This window comes from Emys orbicularis, chromosome 9, assembly GCF_028017835.1.
Source record: "Emys orbicularis isolate rEmyOrb1 chromosome 9, rEmyOrb1.hap1, whole genome shotgun sequence".
Classification (NCBI taxonomy): domain Eukaryota; kingdom Metazoa; phylum Chordata; order Testudines; family Emydidae; genus Emys; species Emys orbicularis.
In genome coordinates, this window is record NC_088691.1 from 15,501,711 (window position 1) to 15,522,402 (window position 20,692).

General features: G+C 42.2%; 1 protein-coding gene across 4 annotated transcripts in view; it reads right to left on the reverse strand.

The window, feature by feature from the left end:
• TENM1 (teneurin transmembrane protein 1) overlaps nucleotides 1-20,692 on the reverse strand; it is a 385,653-nt gene that overhangs the window by 283,815 nt on the left and 81,146 nt on the right. For 3 of the 4 annotated variants that reach the window (XM_065411097.1, XM_065411096.1, XM_065411095.1), the window contains exon 3: nucleotides 1,339-1,363. The exons of the other annotated variant lie outside the window; for it this stretch is intronic. In XM_065411097.1, coding sequence (XP_065267169.1) covers nucleotides 1,339-1,363 — 25 coding nt within the window. The remainder of the gene's footprint in view (nucleotides 1-1,338; nucleotides 1,364-20,692) is intronic. 4 annotated transcript variants of the gene reach the window in all.

Here is a 20,692-nt window from a genome sequence, read left to right on the forward strand (position 1 = left end):
CAACAAATCTTTGCCAGTGGTTGAACAGGAAAAGGAAATCTATGCCTTTTGCAGTGCCAATGATTTGGAGAGAGCCAACAGATCATGCCAGCAATTGTTACTTCTGCATGGTGCCTCCAGTTGGGAAAGGTGTGTCAAAGAAGGAAAAGTGGACTGTGCATTATCCAAACATTCCATCAGCTATACGCCCAGTACCCCACGGAGAAGGACTGCCGGTTCCTGATGCACCAGAATCATTCTCACTTGAGTCAGACGAGGAAGAGGATGAAACAGCAGTGTAATCTCCTGGCAGGTGATGTTAGGGTTTCCATGTTCCGTGACCGTCAAAAGGATCTTGTCCCATTCTTCTTCATGGAAGGTGATCTTGTAGCCTGCAACAACATCCATGGTGTGATGGCAGCCCTCAACATCGTTCACGATCCAGATGAGTGGAGACTGTTCATTGATTCATCAAAGACGAGTCTTAAAGCTGTTTTACTGCATAATGGCAATGTTTTGCCATCAATTCCAGTTGGTCATGCAGTCCATATGAAGGAAACCTATGACCACGTGAAACAACTTTTGAGGTGCATAAACTATGACCAACATCAGTGGCAGCTTTGTGGCGATTTGAAGGTTGTTGCTCTCTTGCTTGGTCTGCAGACTGGATACACAAAGTACTGCTGTTTTCTCTGCGAATGGGATAGTCGTGCAAGAGATTCCCACTACATCAAGAAAGATTGGCCACTCCGACAGTCATTGGAGCCTGGGAGGAAAAGTGTTCAGCATCCACCACTTGTTGAATCAAGGAAGATTTTGTTACCACCCTTACACATCAAGCTGGGTCTGATGAAGAACTTTGTCAAGGCCATTGACAAAACACAAGCAGCTTTCAAGTACCTCCGTGGAAATTTTCCAAGGTTAAGTGAAGCTAAGATAAAGGAAGGTGTCTTTGTTGGTCCTCAGATTCGTGAACTTCTTCGAGATGATGCATTTGACCATGCACTGTGTGACAAGGAAAAGACGGCATGGAAAGCCTTCCAGTTAGTGGCAATAAATTTTCTCGGAAACAACAAGGCAGACAACTACAGGTTGTTGGTGGAAAACCTCCTCAAGGCATGCAAAAGCCTTGGTTGCAACATGTCACTAAAGATACATTTTTTGCACTCTCATCTAGATTTTTTTCCACCGAACTGCGGAGCAGTGAGCGACGAGCACGGCGAGCGATTTCACCAGGACATTGCAACAATGGAGAAACGCTATCAGGGCAAATGGAGCCCATCAATGCTTGCAGACTATTGCTGGACAGTGACAAGAGATGCTCCATTTAATGAATACAAGAGACAAGCCAAGAAGCGCCGAGCAGACACCGAATAGGACTAAACTATGTACATAATAGTTTTTTGCCTTTTGTTTCATAATAAATTTTATTTATATAACCCTTTTGCTGATTTTTAAAGTGTTACATAAACAGGACAGGTGAAATATTATCATGTAAAGCAACCATAAACACATAAAAAGACCTAGGTTTACAATTTATGATTAAAACTCTACTATCTACACAATATACATAGACATAAAATGTAAAAACTTAAATATCTTAGAAACAGTAGCCAATCAGTTGTTTAATTGTCATATTTGAATTCAGCACATCAAAATACATAATAAATAGCACATTTTATCTCTGAAGCAGACGACTTCTCAAAAATTGTAGACCAGTGTTACTGTCTGCAGTAGGGTTGCTAACTTTCTAATAGCACAAAACTGAACACCCTATCCCCGCCCCTTCCCCGAGGCCCTGACCTCCGCTCACTACATTCCCCCTCCCTCAGTGGATCACTCTCCCCTACCCTCACTCACTTTCACTGGGCTGGGGCAGGGGCCTGGGGTGCGGGAGGGGGTGAGGGCTCCAGCTGGGGGTGCAGGCTCTGGGGTGGGGCTGGGCGATGAGGGGTTTGGGGGTGCAGGAGGGGGTGAGGTGGGGCAGAGGGGTTCAGGGTGTGGGAGGGGACTCTGGGCTGGGGCAGGGGGTTGGGGTGCAGGAGGGGGTGAAGGCTCCATCTGGGGATGTGGGCGGGGATGAGGGGTTCAGGATGTGGGAAGGGGCTGTGGGTTGAGGTGGGGGTTGTGGTGCAGGGGGGGTGAGGGCTCCATCAGGGGGTCGAGGCTCTGGGGCTGGGGATGAGGGGTTTGGGATGCAAGAGGGGGTTCCAGGGTGTGGGAGGGAGCTCTGGGCTGGGGCAGGAGGTGTGTGTGGGGGGGGTGAGGGCTCTGTCTGAGATGGGGCCAGGGATGAGGGGTTTGGGATGCAAGAGGGGAATCCGGGTTGCAGGGGGCTCAGGGCTGGGGCAGGGGGTTAGGGCGCGGGCTTACCTCCGGAAGCTCCAGGTCAGCCGCGCAGCAGGGGGGCTAAGGCAGGCTTCCTGCCTGTCCTGACTCCATGCTTCACCCCAGAAGCGGCCAGCAGGTCTAGCTCCTGGGGGAGGCACTGCAGGTGGCTCTGTGCACTGCTCTCACACGCAGGGCCAGGCACCGCCCCCGCAGCTCCCATTGGCCGAGGTTCCCAGCCAATGGAAGTATGGAGCCGGTGCTCGGGATGGGGGCAGCACGCAGAGCCCCATGTCCCCCCCCACCTAGGAGCTGGACCTGCTGGATGCTTTTGGGGCACAGCGCAGAGCCAGGACAGGTAGGGAGTAGCCTACCTTAGAGCCACAGCACCGCCGACCAGACACTTAATGGCCCGGTTGTCGGTGCTGCCCAGAGCTGCCAGGGTCCCTTTTCGACAGGGTGTTCCGGTCAAAAACCGGACACCTGGTCACCCTAATTTTCAGGGTGACCCCAACCGTCCCTCCAGTCCTGAATATCCCCAAAACCGTCTCCCCTGTCGTGTCAAGACCCTCACAAAAGTTATCAAGTTTGCTGCCTCCAAAGAGATAGAATACACAGCAGCCTACTAGATAAGCTGAGGAATCTACCCTCAGTCTAGTATAATATACAGCACTGAAATGGTTTTGTAAAAGTAAAACAAGATTATTAATAGAACCTAGATTTAAGAGATATCAAGTAGAAGGAATAGGGATAGAAATGGTTGAAACAGCAAAAAAAAAAAGTACAATTACATTTCTAAGACTAAAATCTAATCTAACAACCTAGAGTGTTTTGTTCAAAGTAGCTTTTTAACCACAGTCATTCTTTCAGCATTGAAGTCTTTAGCCAGGATCCAACACAGAGCCCAAAGCACTTAGTTTCTTTGTCTCCTAGGGTGAAGAGGAGAAAATGATTTTTTGCCTCTGCTTATATCTTCCCAAAGTTCATTGATGCTGCTTCAAGAGGCAAGAAGGCTTTCTGGGGGTACAATCTCCATCCCCCTGGAGATTGTTAAGTGGTCATCTTCCCTCACTTGCTTGCCTGATGGCTTTGTTTACTTTGCATATATATGTGCTTTTCATTGTCCTAGGTAACACCTTGCTTAATTTACACTGGATACACAGTCAAGCTTGTGAAAAAAAAACAACCCTTTGTCTAGGACAGGCTGTGCTTACGCATTGTGGAATATGTTTCCAGCACACATCTATAATTCTTTATACACCGCTCGTACATACATCAGGTAATAATATTAACGACCAGCATGTTACTAGTTTGCATATGACATCCTATACAACACCTTTTAGATACAGATGGTAACAACAGTGAGTTGGGGCAATGAATGTGGCAGACCTGATGAGAGTTATGGTATGGTGTGCCTTTTCTCAGCTGGCACTGAGGGGCTCCCTGGGTCACAGTAATATTATATATATATGCCAAAATCCTGAAGTCCTTACGTAGGGAAAACTTACTTTGACAGTAATTAGAGATTTTATCTGAATAGTGACTGTGGGATTTTGCTGAACATATATACATTACTACATAGCATGTTCCTTCACTATGCATAGTCCTATTACTTATTTGTTATGTTATAGTGCAATGTAAACACTTGCCACTAATATATTTGACATTCATTTAGCTCCCTTTTTCCTCAAGGATCTCACAGAGTTTAAAATTAACTTTTTTTTAAAATAACCTTTTTTTTTTGCTATGTTGAAAGTTGACCGTTAACCTGTTTTCTGGTGCTTAGCCAGTTTCTAATCCATGACAGTACTTCACCTCTCACTTGATGTCTACCATCACTACCTAGTTTCCTGAGTAACCCCTTGTGAGGGACGTTGTCAAAGGCTTTCAGAAAGTCCAAATAAATGATACCCACGGTTTCTCTTTTTATCCATTATATTTTGACACTTTCTAAGAATTTTAGTACACTGGTGGGGCATGATTTTCATTTACTGAAGTAGTGTTAGTTTTTTCCCCTTTCGTATGGCATCATATTAGTAATTATAATTTCAACCAGTTTACTTGATACTGAAGTAAGGCTCACATCTAAAAATACGTACAAAATCCTGGAATTAACATGACATCAAATATTTTATGAGTTACTAAATGTATTATTGCTATTAATAAACTTTTCAATAATATTATTGTATTATTTTATAACAAGATTTGTATTGCTGTAGCACATTACTAATATGCTGGATGCTATACGTGCAAGAGATGGTCCCTGCCCCAAAGAATTTATAACGTGACGGGGTCAGGCCAGATGGCTACAGGAGAGTGCCAGGATAAGCAGGTCCCTTTTCCCTGGTAGCTGAACAGGGGTTACTTTAAGTTAATTAGGACACCTGGGGCCAATCAAGGGCCTGCCAGAACCTGTTAAAAGCCTCCCCTCCAGCCAGATAGGGGCATGCGATAGGAGCTGAGGGACCAAGGCGAGCTACTGGAGAGCTGGGCAGTGCAGACGCTGACAAGCATTAGGAGAGAAGCCATGCAGGTACAGAGGCAAAGGGCAGGTGATTGTGCACTTTGTGTATGTGCCCTATGTGCCCTATGTGTCAGGTGTGGGGTGAGGAGAAGAGACAGGAGGGGAGTAGTTAATAGGAAACACCAAAGATGGGATGGGACAGCTAACCCTGTGGATTGGGAGGTAGGAGAGAACAGAGAGAGGAGCGGGGAAAAGAAGACTGAAATACTGCCAAATCTAATGATTCAAAATGAATGAGTCAGGTCACCCACACAAAACGGGATTTAAAAAATCATTTTTTTTAAAATGGCTGTTCTTTGTATTTGCCTCCTGGTTTATGAGTCTTTAGAGGATTACATTTTCAAGATTTTTTTTCTGCAACCACAAGTACCTGATAATTTTTTTTTAAATGAAAGCTCAGATTCTTCTGTAAATAACCTGTAAATGACTCCAGGTACTGGTATTTTAAGAAAAACACCAAATATCTCAAAACTTGTGATAAAATTGCATGCATACTGAGCATGGAAAGATGCATAGAGATCAGGGAGATTGTAACTGGTGAAGAAGAGCTTATTCAGAGAGGAAGTAGGAGGGTCTGAAGCAAACACCAATCAGCAGACAGTTTAAACCCACTTAGAATGGGGAGTTTGAGGACTTCATCAGTGTCCAGAGGCATGAGGGGGTGGTGAAGGAAGGGTTAACCAGGACTGGGGTTTGCCACCTCTCACCAAACACATGCCTTAGAAGAGGGGTGGGCAAACTTTTTGGCCTGAGGGCCACATCTGGGTATGGAAATTGTATGGCGGGCCATGAATTCTCATGAAATTGGGGGTTGGGGTGCAGGAGCAGGTGAGGGTGCCAGCTGGGGGTGTGAGCTCTGGGGTGGGGCCAGAAATGAGAAGTTCAGGGCATGGGAGGGGGCTCCGGGCTGAGGCAGGGGGTTGGGATGCAGGAGGGGCTGAGGGCTCTGGATGGAGGTGCAGGCTCTCAGGAGGTGGGGGCAGGGATGAGGGGTTTGGGGTGCAGAGAGGACTACAGGCTGGTGGTGGAGCAGAGATTCAGAGTATGGCAGGGAGCTCTGGGCTGAGGCAGGGGGTTGGGGTGTGTGGGGTATGGGCTCTGGGCTGGGGGTTCCAGGGTGGGGCCAGAAATGAGGGGTTCAGAGTGCGGGAGGGAGGCTCTAGACTGGGGCCGGGGATTGGTTACAGGGGCTCTAGGCTGGGGCTGAGGGGTTTGGAGTGTGGGAGAGGGCTCTGGGCAGTGGTACGGGGGGGATGAGGGCTCCAGCTGGGGGTGCGGGCTCTGGGGGGCAGGAGGGGGATCGGGCTGGGGCAGAGGTTTGGGGCACAGGAGGAGGTCAGGGTGGAGGCTCCAGGTGACGCTTATCTCAAGCGGCTCTCGGCAGTAGCGGTATGTCCCCCCTCTGGCTCCTACGCGGAGGTGCGTCACCGGCCAGGCGGCTCTGCATGCTGCCCCGTCTGCAGGTGCCGCCCCTGCAGCTCCCATTGGTCGCGGTTCCTGGCCAATGGGACCTGCAGAGCTGGTACTTGGGGGTGGGGGCAGCTTGCAGAGTCCCCTGGCTGCCCCATGTGTAGGAGCTGGAGGGGGGACATGTTGCTGCTTCCGGGAGCCACGCAGAGCGGAGCAAGCCCCTGACCCTGCTCCCCAGCGGAAGCTCAAGTGCCGGATTAAAAGGTCTGATGGGCTGGACACAGCCCGGGGGCCATAGTTTGCCCATCCCTGCCTTAGAAGATGTTGCTGGAATGTGCTGGGGCTAGTATCTGGAAGTGAGGCTGGCTTCTACCTGGGAATTTCATCTTCAGCTCTACATGGCTGAGGAGGAGGGGTGGGCCCTGCTTTAAGGTCTGAGAAAAAAAAGTATTGGTACAGTAGTAATTTTTCAATTATTTAATTAGCCATTTTGGAATTTTAGCAGAACCTCTCAACATCTGTTTTATACACTGCAGTGATATGTAGCCTGAATCAAAAATCACATGGTTTTCTTCAGAGTCCCACATGTAGCTTTCACGAGACAGGCATCTGATCAACATCTGGCAAACAGACCAGTAGTGTGGCAGCCATTCAGGTCTCCTTTCTCCTACGGAGCAACAAGGAAATACAAAAAGGTGCTCCACAGATAGAGTAGGAAATCTTCTTTCCAATCATTGTTACAGCACACTAGTGGAACAGCACTGGGAAGCTTGCCCTACTACTGCCAAAACTGCATGTGTGATTAAGCAGAGGATTTCATATTCCAGAGCTGTCCATCTGGTACCTTTCATGAGAACTGTTTTTTTGTTTTGTTTTGTTTTTTAAGTTTTAAGTGCAGTGCTGCAACTGCTCATCCTAAATGTGCTACTTGTAATGAAAAAGACAATTTGGTGGAAGAAAAGGTGGAAGAAAAACAGTTTTACGATCAAACTTGGGAAGGTGAGGAGATTATTTCTACATGCTGAATTTGTGCTATTCCAGAGGGGAATGAAGAGCTTTTCTTTTTTGTGCTTGATGAGTTCACCACATACATTTATATTTAGCAGATTGAGTAAGAAAATATTAATCTAACAAGACATTAGAAGTCTATTTCATTGCGTTTTTCAATTTGTTACTACAGGAATAAATGAGGTTTCATAGTATAGGAATACAATTACAGAATTTAGCTGCAGATTTTAATTGTGTACTGCCCATTATAAGTATTAAGGTTTCAGAAAACTTGAGTTACTGAGGTACAGAGAACAAAAAATACAGGCACATCGGTCTGTGGACCTCTAAGTTTACTGACTTGGCAACGAGGTTAATAGATTCCAATGACAACATTATTGGCTACGGATAGACTTTTCTCAGGTTGCTGACAACACCACACTAGCCATAACATTTGGTGAGCCTTCGGAAACAAAGCAGCCAGAACAAAAAATACTGAGGGCACGATATCAATGATCAGTTGGACCAAAAACACCATCACCATGACATTAGATACAGTGGGCCAAACTATGTTTTCAGATACAGCAGTGTCACTGGATGAAAGTACTCCAAGTTTACACCTGAGTGCAGAATATGGCCAGTGGGACCGACCCTACTCCCAAAGGCAGTAGAATTTTCATTGTTCGTTTTATTGGGACCAGTATCAGGAGCATCAAATATATATTTTGGGATAGGATGGATTTTTTTTTTCCAATTGACTTTTTCCATATGACTAGTCAACAGAAACCTCATGGCAATTAATGCAGCCAAGAGTCATCCATGGAGAGAGAGTTGTCTATGCTTTCTTGTGGACACGTTTGTTTCCATAAAATTTTGCTTCCATAACAGTCATCCATGTCCATTGTGTGAATTTTTTCATTAAGGGGGAGGAGGGGAGCAGAAGCAGCTTCTGTAGCCTGGATGATTTTACTGGGATGCGTACCATAAGATTTATAGCCAAGACTTGTGACCTTCGCAACATGCACAGGCTTGTTTGATACGGAAAGCTACAATTTTTTTTCCTCCAGAACAGTAAAGTCCTTAGGGATGAGTTTACACCCCAGCTGACAACTGAAGTGCTGAATCTTGTATTGAAATGGCAAAGAGAAAGTGTTAAGTAAAAACTAAAACAGAAACTGTTTCAAGTACACTGCCAAGCTAATGGGTGCTCCAGTGGCACAAAAAAAACTAGAGATGATCTGGGGGAATCTATGCATAGCTGGGTCTAAGCCAGCCACTTCCTGGTCCCCTGCCCCATGTGTATGGGCAGATATCCACTTAGTATCTTCTCTCTATTGTGAGAATATTGCTCCATTTAAAAAAAGATCAGTTTGCTATTGTTTCCCCCTCCCCCCAAGCTCTTCTAGGGGTCAAGAGATCTCAATAGGGACCAAACAAACAGATTTCTTACTTCTTCAAATTCAAATGGAACCCAATTCTGCAACCATTTCTCATGCTGAGCATTATTCACGTGTGTAGTACCATTACCATAAATGGAAATACTTGTGTGAGTAAGCTCTACTCAAAGTAAGGGTTGCAAATTGGGTCCATGGCGTACAGTATTCTGAATATATATTGAGAGAGCTCAGCATACGTATAATGCAGTGTCTATTATTTTATAGCCATTAGCTGTTATCTAGTAGAAACAAACTGAATTGTTTTGATGAATATTTCACTCTTCTAAGTCAAAATCTGGTAGACAACAGAATCTGGTGTGCCTCTCAACTGGCCTTTAAGCAATGTTAGATAAAGAGTTTGTGTGGCTACAACTTAATTCAGACACTTATACGTGGCTTTATTTGCTTCTCTGCCAACCTCTCATACCATGTCAACATGACTTCAGTGTGACATCAGCCACAACACATCAATTAGCAGACCTAAAAACTGGTTGTTGCAGGTGTAACAGTGAATAAGGGACGTCAATTCTGTTTAGGTTCCTTTACCATTCCCCAACCTTGATATTTAAGTGCCATCAGAGAACAGCTGCAGTGTCATAACAAACAGTACCATAAAAAACCCATATAGCTAATCTGCAGTGAATTAGAGAATTTAAAACAGCTTGGGACCAAATTCTGAACATGTTCATAGTAATTAAAAAAACAGAATTAAAGAAAATGTATAATGCATGGAAGTTACATACTTGGTTGTTTGAAAAACGTACTGATAATTAAAGCATATTTTCAGTCCAAGAGCTAAAAAATGGCAATTTCATTTCATGGGGCCATTGACTACCCATGGAGTAAAGTACTAAATGTGGGTAAGGCTGGCAAAATCTGGACCATTATAACTTGCTGAGTGAGAAGCTATGGATGTTTTTTCCTCCCCATGAGATTCCTCCTCTATTCCTTATACAAGCAAACTGAAGGTTTCATCTTGAAAGTGTTCTGTGTAAGCAGAACTGCCACTTAAAGTCAATGGGTGTTTTCTGTGCATGTGCTTGTAGGACTGGAGCCTTCATGTAGAAATCATTACATGAAAAATATTTTAAGTGCATGTTTCTTTTTATTTAATCATCTTGCTCTGTATTTTTGCCATCCTGGGTGAACAGCCAGGAGTAGATGATGGAAAAAATCCTGTGCACTTATAAGAAAAAGTTTGAAAACTGGTAATACTGTGATTCCTCAGCCTTCGAATACAAACCATCACATTACATTTTATTTTGGAAATAGGTTTTATTTTCTGCCATATGTAGCAGAGGAAATTAGATTTTTCCTTTTAATGTCTGGTTACAGGTTGCAGACCTATTTCCTATTAAAACACTGGCTTTTGACTCATTTTGTCATCCTCTTCTCAAAATGGATTTAGTGCTTATGAAATCTGCTTCTCACAGAACATTCAGAGTAGGACCTCTCTGGCCAGAGTGGAGTTCATTCTCTCTCCATCTTTACTACAATCCTTGGCCTTTCTGCTGAAACTGCCAACTAGAGCACCCATTAGTGCTAGCTGTGGTTTTGAAATAAGAAACCTGGATGCCTAATTATGAGCACTTAAATGCCATGCTCCCTTATTAACCATTTCAATGCAGAACTACATAGGAGAAACATCCAGTTAATGCACTGTCTCCAATGTTCTATGGGAATAAAGTTACAATTGTTGAGGATTAAAAGAGCCACATACACTGTAAAATATTGCTTTTGACTATTCAGATAGGCCCCAGTTCAGCACAGCAGTTAGCATGCGCTTAAGCCCCTTCCTATCCAGCAAAACACCTAAGCACATGCACAACTTCAGGCAAATTTAAAGTCAATGAGAAATAAGCACATGCATACAATTAAGCATCTGTTTCAGTGTTTTGCTTATTAAGGATGGACTGTTGAATTGTGAAAATAATGAAGACATTTGCTATAATCTTTAAAAATTAGGGTTTTCATCAAGGCTGCAGTCAGCATACAGGTCTGTCGCATCTTACGCTCATTTAACATGCGCGATTTCAGCTTTACGCGGTCGGCAAAAACAAAAAACAAACAAGAGAAAAATAACAATTTTAATACTGTACTTGTAGTGCGGGCGATTCCGCCCGCCATTACACTCAATGTAATTTTGACTATACGCGATTTTCGCTTTACGCGCTGACTGTGGAATGTAACCCCAGCGTAAGATGCGACACACCTGTATATAAAGCCTGGACCAGATTCAGAAGTGTCTCATGCAGCATTTTTCCAGCAACATATCCCTCTTTTACTGGGTCTTTTTCCATAAACTCTCTCTTCTTGGAATTATATTTTCCTTATTTCCACAATCAAATAAAAATATTTGTTGTTTACTTAGTTATTTTATCATTAAAATTTGCTATTAAAATAATTTTTAAAAAGTTTACCATCTTTTCCTGGCTTTCCCACTCTCTTTTTTCCTTCATTCTAATATACTTTCCTTCTATATTCCTCCTCTCTTTAATCCCCTTGCTCATTTTGTTCACTCCTTTATTTAAGCCCTGATGCAGCAGTCCATCCCCCTTGTGCAAAGCACATAAGCATGTTCTAAGTGTGCGTACATGCTTGTGGAATAGGGATGTATTTAAACATATGCTTAAATGCTTTGCTGATTTGAGGCTCTACCTTTATCCCATTTAGCTCTCTCTGCCCCTCACCCCATTTCCCTTTGCACATAGGGTACACACTTACTATGCCATATACTGAAAAGCTATGATGTTGATAGGTGTGAAAACATAACAGAAAGAACAAACAGAATAGAAAATAGAAAAATATATTGTGCTGAAATCGCTGAATCCCTGGCAGGACCGGCTCCAGCTTTTTTGCCATTCTTTGGCAGCAATTCGGCGGTGGCTCCTTCCCTCCGAGAGTTGCCGAATTGCCGCCGAAGACCCGGACATGCCGCCCCTTTCCATTGGCCGCCCCAAGCACCTGCTTCCTTTTGTCATAGAAATTTCTGTCCGTTCCAGCTGAGGAATAAGGAGAGACGGACACAGCTAGCCAAGCAAGGAGCCCCGGGAGGGGCGATCCGTTTATTTCAATTGCAATTGGGTTCGAGCTCATAAGTCAGCAAGAACAAAGAAAACACGTACACCAAAGCATTATATGCAGTTGCTTATGATAATCTATCGCTCTATGATTGGCCAAAATTTGCCATCATTACCATACATAATTAGCAAGCTACATGTATCTGCCCCTCTTATGACCCCTTATTGTTCATCTATTTGCCCCCTCCTCCTTGCTTATTTTGCAAACTACGCGGTTAGCTATCTACAGGACGCAGGCACAGAAAGGTCCATTGTCTCCGGGTTTGGAGTTTGGCTATATTTCCTCTTGAAAGAACTTCCTGACTACCTATAGCTGACCCTGCATTTTGTCCTTCTTCTTTCTCCCATGTGTATGTGACAAATTTGCCCCCTGGCAGTTAAGTAGAATAATTTTATATCACTTTGCTGGTGCCCGGAGCAGGCCCTGATCCCTGGTTATCTTTCTCCACAAATGTTAACAGTTTTCAGGGGAGAAGTCACACAGTAATTGCAAAAATTCCCCTCAATTTTTCTCAATCCTTGTTGCAATGGTAATTAATGGTGCAAGAAGGAAGATGTCTGAAGCCCAAATGTGTCCGGGTGCAGGGAGGGAAGGGAGGAAAATTAAAGTATCAGATAAAGAGAAATAAAATCCATTTAAAATATGAAATTAACATGCCGCATCAGAATATTTTTTCCTGATCCTTATTTCTGAATCCACTGCCTTACTCAGTATTTCCTATTTCTTGCCTAAAACTCTTCCCTTAATATAACATAACAGACTGCTTGTTCCTCACTACAATATTAAATGTTCTAAATGCTCCATTACACATATCTGTTGCCATAGCGCTTTGCACTTACTATCTAAACAATAAAATCTTTACTCCCTATGTATAATAAAAAATGCAAGGTACTATTATGAATTTTTAAAATTGTTTTTCTTTGTAACATCAAAGCATTATAATTATAGTAATTATGTATGTATTGATTTTTCTTATAAAAATTATAATTTTCTTATAAAAATTCTTCTTATAAAGAAAAATCAATTTGTGTTTAATGAACATTAAACACACATCATTTAGGAATAACAATGTTCAAAATAATGCTAACCCAACATATCCATGTTTTAGCCAGATACAATAGGATTGCATTTCAACAAGAAACTGTATTGGAGCTGGGAGGGAGGGGAAGGAGGAGGAAACTTGCTGAGTGAAAATAGCCAACTCAGCACATAATATCTTCAAAACGAAAAACATTTTATTGTTGTGTATCAACATCTTATGATTTTTTTCCCCTTGAAAATGAAAATTTAACAGGGGAAAAACATTCAATTTTCTGTAATGAATATCCTTGTTCAAATGGCAACAATTTCTTCCAAGTTACACATTTCACAGTAAAATGTTGGGTCTTCTACTGGAAAAGTGATAACACTCATCCTGGATTAACTTTATAAATTCTTGTGAAATTGTAGAAAATCTTCAGTTCTTGAGCATCTAGTAATCATGGCTCTTGAGGCTCCATTGTAGGTCCAGGCTGGCCGTGCCTCCACACTGAGTCTGGAGGCCACTTCCCCATCCTGGTATGGCAACTCCATTAGATTCCTTTGCCTGCTGCTGCTCCCAGAAATTTGTGACAGTGTGTCAGGGTTTTAAGACAGTGTTGCCAACTCTTGCAATTTTATCAGGAGTCTCCCGACATTTGATCTTTTACTGGAAGCTCCAGCTGCTGGAATCCAGAGTCTGAATGAGAATCTCAGTTTCATTTTTTAAAAGTAGGTTTATAGTCTTCACAATTGCAGATGAAAATGTGAAGTGAGTGCACTCTAAACGATCAGAGCCAGAAGGCAAATAAAAAGAACCTAAATTATAATATTTACAACCATCTCAATTTTGGGGGGTCTGACTCGTGATGTTTGAATCCATGAGGTTGGCAATACTGGGGTTAGGACCCTAAAGGGAAAGGCAGCACTATTCTGTTGATTTCTGTTAGCCCAAGTTGACTCAATACCTGCAGCTCAAAGCATAAGAGAGTCTGTTCCTTTCTCTAAGTGAAAAAGGGGAAAAGGAAACAAGGGTTGCAACAGAGGCAGTAGTGCATTATAGGGAGAAATCCCAGAAACAAGCCAAGCACAAGAGAAGCTTTAGGCTAAGCATTATGTTTTGTTCTTTAAGATAACTACAAAGGCTAACCCAAGGGAGGACACCAATCTAGTGTATGTGTGAGTGTGAGTGCGTGAGAGAGAGAGATGGGGACTCTCACCACAAGGTTCCACAGTACTGAGGGGGCAAGCAGCAGAAATATTCATGTAGGCTCAATAGTGTCGCTGCTAGCTAAAGAGGAATTGGTGGTGGGAGGGGGGGAATGGTGTAGCAAATGGACATAGATACCTCCCAAGCCTTACCTCCAGCCCAACCTGCTCCACGCACAGATCCCTGTACTCACAGAGTGGTGCTATTCTTCGAGCTGTGGAGTGTAACTCCCAACTAGAGGAGACATACCTGTGCTAGCTCTTATCAAGGCTGTGCACTCAAAATAGAAGGGCAGCTCCAACAGCATGAGTGATGGGAGGGGCTAGCCTCTCCATGTATATGCATAGGATGGGCACATACTCGGGGAGGCCAGCCCCTTCCATGGCTCATGCCGCTGTGGCTACACTGTCTTGAGGGGGCTAGTTCCATCCCATCAAGCACAGGTATGTCTCCTCTAGTTGGGAATTGCACACCCAGCTCGAACTGCAAACAGATTCACAGAAGGTGAATCCGTGAGGGACAGCTGCCCTCAGTTTTGGTGTGGATCTTGGAATTTGCTTGGGTTGAGTTTCGAAATCAATTGTCTATGTTATGATTTATTTTATACAGGATAAAGTGTATTGATGACCTTTCAGCCTAAATAACCTCCTCCCAATTTACTACTAGAAACAGAGCAAATGAGATTACAGACAGTCCTCTCTCCCTGCTTCCTGTGGGGGCAAACAGCACTTCAAGGGGGCAGGGAAGGGAGGGTAGGAGATGGTGTTGTGGTCCCACCCTCCTGCAGCACCAGCTTGTGGAGGGGGACTGGCACTTTGGGGAGAATAAGCTGCAGTCCATGAAGGGGTGTACCTCCTCTCCAAGATGCTCCAGAAGAGAGGTAACTTCACACTATGTCTAATGCAGATCTATGCCTAAATGGCAAAATGGATTCTGTTAAGAACACATGGTGATGTGATGTGATGTGGAGTGGTATAAATATTTTACCTGCAGTTTTCTCTGCAGGAGAACTACTTTAAAATATTTTAAGGAGATTTAAAGATGTGATTAGTATTATTTTTTGCACCTGCCCACATATAGAGAAGGCTGCCTAACTTACCATGGGTCTGAAAGTACACTCCTCAGAAGAAGAGGAAAATTGGAATGTCAGAATTTTAAAGTACAGTATTTCATGACCTCCCAAGCTAGAAGCAAGTGTAAGTCCCCAGTAGAAAGGTAGGAATCTTCCTCTTCGAGTGTTATAAAGGAACCATTTCTAACCCAATGAGTCAAAAGATTTTAGAACATAAATCCATCACAAGGCCAGGAATGAATGTTCTTTGTCTTATATGTTAGACCTGTGTAATTCTACGGGTATATTCCATGTTTAGGGGAAGTTAAGTACAGCGCCAAAAATGAAATCCCTGCAAGCTGTATGGAAACTTTTTAAAGACAGCATAATAGAGGCTCAACTTAAATGTATACCCCAAATTAAAAAATATAGTAAGAGAAGCAAAAAAGTGCCATCATGTCTAAACAACAAAGTAAAAGAAGCAGTGAGAGGCAAGAAGGCATCCTTTAAAAAGTGGAAGTTAAATCCTAGTGAGGAAAAGAGAAGGGAGCATAAACTCTGGCAAATGAAATGTAAAAATATAATTAGGAAGGCCAAAAAAGAAGAACAGGTAGCTAAAGATTCAAAAGTAATAGCAATTTTTTAAAAATTACATCGGAAGCAGGAAGCCTGCTAAACAACGAGTGGGGCCACTGGATGATAGAGATGCTAAAGGAGCACTCAAGGATGATAAGGCCATTGCAGAGAAACAAAATTAATTCTTTACATCGGTTTTCATGGCTGAGGATATGAGGGAGATTCCGAAACCTGAGCCATTCTTTTTAGGTGACAAAACAAAGAGTAGGAACAAATGGTCAGTTTTCAGAATGGAGAGAGGTAAATAGTGGTGTCTCTCAGGGTCTGTACTGGGACCAGTCCTATTCAACATAAATGATCTGGAAAAAGGGGTAAACAGTGATACAAAATTACTCAAGATAGTTAAGTCCCAGGGAGACTTAAAAGGATCTCATAAAACTGGGTGACTGGGCAACAAAATGGCAGATGAAATTCAATGTTGATAAATGCAAAGTAATGCACATTGGAAAACATAATCCCAACTATACATATAAAATGATGAGCTCTAAATTAGCTGTTATTACTCAAGAAAGATCTTGAAGTTATTGTGGATAGTTCTTTGAAAACATCCACTCAGTGTTCAGCGGCAGTCAAAAAAGCTAACAGAAAGTTGGGAATCATTAAGAAAGGGATAGATAATAAGACAGAAAATATCATATTGCCTCTATATAAATACATGGTACGCCCACATCTTGAATACTGTGTGCAGATGTGGTCTCCTCATCTAAAACAAAAATACTGGACTTGGAAAAGGTTCAGAAAAGGGCAACAAAAATTATTAGGGGTATGGAACGGCTTCCGTATAAGGAGAGATTAATAAGACTGGGACTTTTCAGCTTGGAAAAGAGATGACTAAGGGGGGATATGTTTGAGGTCTATAAAATCATGACTGGTGTGGAGAAAGTACATAAGAAAGTGTTATTTACTACTTCTCATAACACAAGAACTAGGGGCCATCAAATGAAATTAATAGGCAGCAGGTTTAAAACAAAAAAAGGAAGTATTTTTTCACACAACACAGTCAACCTGTGGAACTCCTTGTCAGAGGATATTGTGAAGGCCAAGACTCTAACAGCGTTCAAAAAAGAACTAGATAAATTCATGGAGGATAGGTCCATCAATGGCTATTAGCCTGATGGACAAGGATGGTGTCCCTAGCCTCTTTGTTTGCCAGAAGCTGGAAATGGGCAACAGGGGATGGATCACTTGATGATTACCTATTCTGTTCATTCCCTCGGGGTCACCTGGCATTGGCCACTGTCGGAAGACAGGATACTGGGCTAGATGGACTTTGGTCTGACCCAGTATGGTCATTCTTATGTTCTTCAGTTTCTGGAAGGGTTTTGTTGTTTTTTTTAGGTTGCTTTTTGAACTCTCTCAGAGTTTTGAAAAGCTAGACTAAATCCTGGGGGAAATGGATTAGTGTGCTAAGTGACTGTCTAAGGTACATGATCAATTAACCATATGGTTCCATAATGCATCACAAGATTTTGCAATCTGTCATACCCATATGCTAAATTGCATAGTGTATCACCACCATAAATGTGGTGTTATAATAAACTATCGTATGTGATAATGCTCATTTGTCTGTATATATTTGTGTGAAGTAAACCATTGCTTTTTTGTTATTATTGTTTTTGGTAAGATTTGTTAGAAAAGCAAGAGAAAAATTATCTGTTTTTTAAAATTGTAGTTTACCTTGGCTTATTTTTAATGCAGTTACATGAGTGTATCTCACGGATCCTAATAGTCCCACTGAGTATTCACATAAAAACACCCTCTTCACATGACAAATGGTTTGCAGGTTCAGGCCTTTATTTAATTTATATACTGCTGCAATCCCAACCGGTAAAATTCTGTACAGTTGAATCTGGGTTCTTGTCACAATACAAAGACATTCCCATGAATCTCACCGATGATTTCCCATTTGTGATATGTAATCCCTAGATTACAAGAGGAGTAAAATGTGATTTTTTTTTTTGCATCAATATGAATTCTTTCACTACAATATTACTTAATAGCTTCTAATACTGATTTTTCAGTCTCAAAACCCATTGTGTACAATGGGCCGCATTTCAAATACTAACTCCAAGGGTCAACGATTTGTTCTCCATTTGTCTGGTCACTAAGTGACAGCACATGCTTACTTGCATAAATAATTCAAGCTAATGAGAAGAATAAACTTGAAGGAAATTATTAGCAAAATAGTACTTTGTATAGGAGGCATGATCAGCTGTATAAAATATCATTTCTCATAGGAATAATCACATTTCCATTAATTAAAAACTATATTTTTTTATTTTAATGAATTAAAAAAGTGGAACATACCGTATAATTGCTCACAGTTTATGCATGATTCTGCAAAGAAAAAATATCCTTGGCTGAATCACAAATAAATTCAGTGTGGAACCATGCCAGCCTATAGGTATGTCCAGGTGACTTTGCAATATAAATTAATAAAACACCTAGATTGACTACACTTAGTTCTACTTCTGTGAAAGAAAGAAAATATAACTGAAAATAGTACCCATCTACACAATATGGATTCTTCTACAGACAACAGTAAAAATGGTAAAAATTTTGAGAGCATCCAATGTAGGTTCTATATATATTACATTTTTAAAAGCAAATACTACATATTAAGACAACATTACAGATGTTGAATGTTAAGAATCCAGAGGTGGACAGTCCTTAAAAAAGGGATTAGTATTTGTGATAGTTTTGTCATACAGTAAGTGTAGGGTTCATTATCTCTCAGTGGGACCTAGGGCTTGATTCAAAGCCCACTGAAGTTAATGGGAATATTCAATGGGCACTGGATCATGTCCCTGGTTAAGAAGCAGGGAGATATTGGGCCAGATTCTCTTGTGCACCACAGCTCTGCTAACACTCTAGAAGACTATATTAAAGCATACTGTTTAAAACTGAAGCGACTCTACTTAGTAAATGCCTTCAGGATATGGAACAATAATGAAACATACTAACATCAGATATTGTAATATAATTGATGTCTGTTATTAGTTAATTGTCTAGTTTTTAAAACTGAAATTATAGCATATGCTATCAGTGTAACTGCAAATGCCCAAAGAACAGCCAGATGACATGTGAAGAAAAATTCATAAATAAAACTTAGGTTTTCATACAATCTATCTAGGTTCTTACACTGGTGCCAATCACTGTAGTATCTAAATGCAATATCTAATAACCTACAGGTGGTTCCAAGCTAGTACTTGAATTTGCATAATAAACACATAGAGGATTTTTTCAAGCAATATTTTTCAAGTATATGTCAGGAAATCTACTTCTTGAACTGACTCAACCACTGAACACACATTCCTCACAATCAAAAAGAAATGATGTCAAGCAGGACAAAACAGCAACAGGCAGATCGTACCACTCCCAAAGGGAAAGTCTGCTTGTAAATCCTAGGAAAAAGAGCAGCTTCCCAGCTGCTACTGGGGAGATTCATCCCAGAGATGGGCTTTTGGGGTCTGTAAATGCACAAGCAATTAGAGTTCTCATGTCGAACCAAGTAGAAGACCAAATAAAAAGGAAGCTTGCTCCTCATCACGAGCATCATAGAGAAATGCTAAGTTAGTACTGTAAATTGTATACATATGGCAATGTGTTTGGGAATGATGAGAAAGCTTATAAATTACATACAAAGAACCTTGTAGGGAAAGGCAAGTTGCCAGGGGCATCTGTCTTTTGTACGTCCCTAAGTGCAAAATCTAACAGTTTAGTTCAGTGTGCTCTTTTAAAGCTGATATAATGTATTTAAGATTTAAATATATTCCTCCTCATAGGGGAGAGGTCTTGAAGGAAATATTCCTGGGTTTGTTTTTTCCATATTTTTATTTACAAAATTTGGATCATTGGTAAAATTCAACTATATCAGCATTATTAGCACGTTTCATATCAACAAGATCGAGACTATTTTTAATGGCATTCTTTTCAATATAAAATCATATATGGGGTTGGTAGTGCCACCTATCAGTAAAGTGGCTTGACTCTTCTTATTAAAATGCTCTGTTTTCAGTTGTGTATAACTTTGTGAAACTTTTTTTTTTTTCTATTAAATGCTCTAGCACCCCATGGTTTGAAGCAGGGAATTGAAATTTGGCAGAAGTGTGGCCTTGTTGTCAGGGATGTTCCTTTTGCTGTTGCCATGAAAATCCACCCAAATTTGGCGAAGCAAAAAAAAAAGTCACAGTTCACACATGCTCACTAGTGATGTCTTAGACTTTAACAGCTAAAATCTCCAAAAATTCCACCCTCACCAACAATGTTCCAGCCTCTAGTGCTGATCAGCCTGCTCGTGCACCATCCCCACACAGTGATGGAGCATTTTTAAGCCCAGGGATACTGGGGCTCAGAAAGACTTTTGCTGTAATTCCTGCTCCCAGCTGATCTAGGCTGGGGTGGGGCCAGACACTGGATCTGTCCGTCTCTCCTATGCTCTTAATGACCTCTTCTCTACCCTCTCCTCCTCCACCCTGGCAGTTTGGAGGAGGAGGAAGCCTTCTGATTTGAATACGGAGGGGGCAAAAGCCAGACCAGAGGGACAAGGAGTCTGGTGAGACTGAGATTAGGGGGCTAGGAAGAAAGTGTGATTGGGAGTTGGAAGGGGTGAAGACTGGGACTGGTTGGACAAGGAGACTGGCAGTTGGGGTATGGCAAAATGGGGATGGTTGGATGGGGAGGCTGGGGCTGGGAGCCGGGGGGAATGAGAAAGGAAAGCTGAGACTCCTTAGCCAACAAGACTGGGACTGGCAGCCAGATGTCTGGGAGGAGAGGAACTAAGACTGTATGAAGAGCTGTGGGCTGGGGGAGACTACATTAACTGTGGCATTTCCTAACTTCTGAGAGCTTGCCTTTAAAACCTTAATAATGTTCTTTTAAACATAGCTTTTTGCATTTATCACCATCATAAACTCCAAGAAAAGATTGCAGGTGTAGTTAATCCACCTTCCCGAGAGGTGGTAGCTATGTCAATAGGAGAAGCTATCCAGTCGACATAGTGCTGTCTACATTGGGGGAGGGGGGTAAGGTCA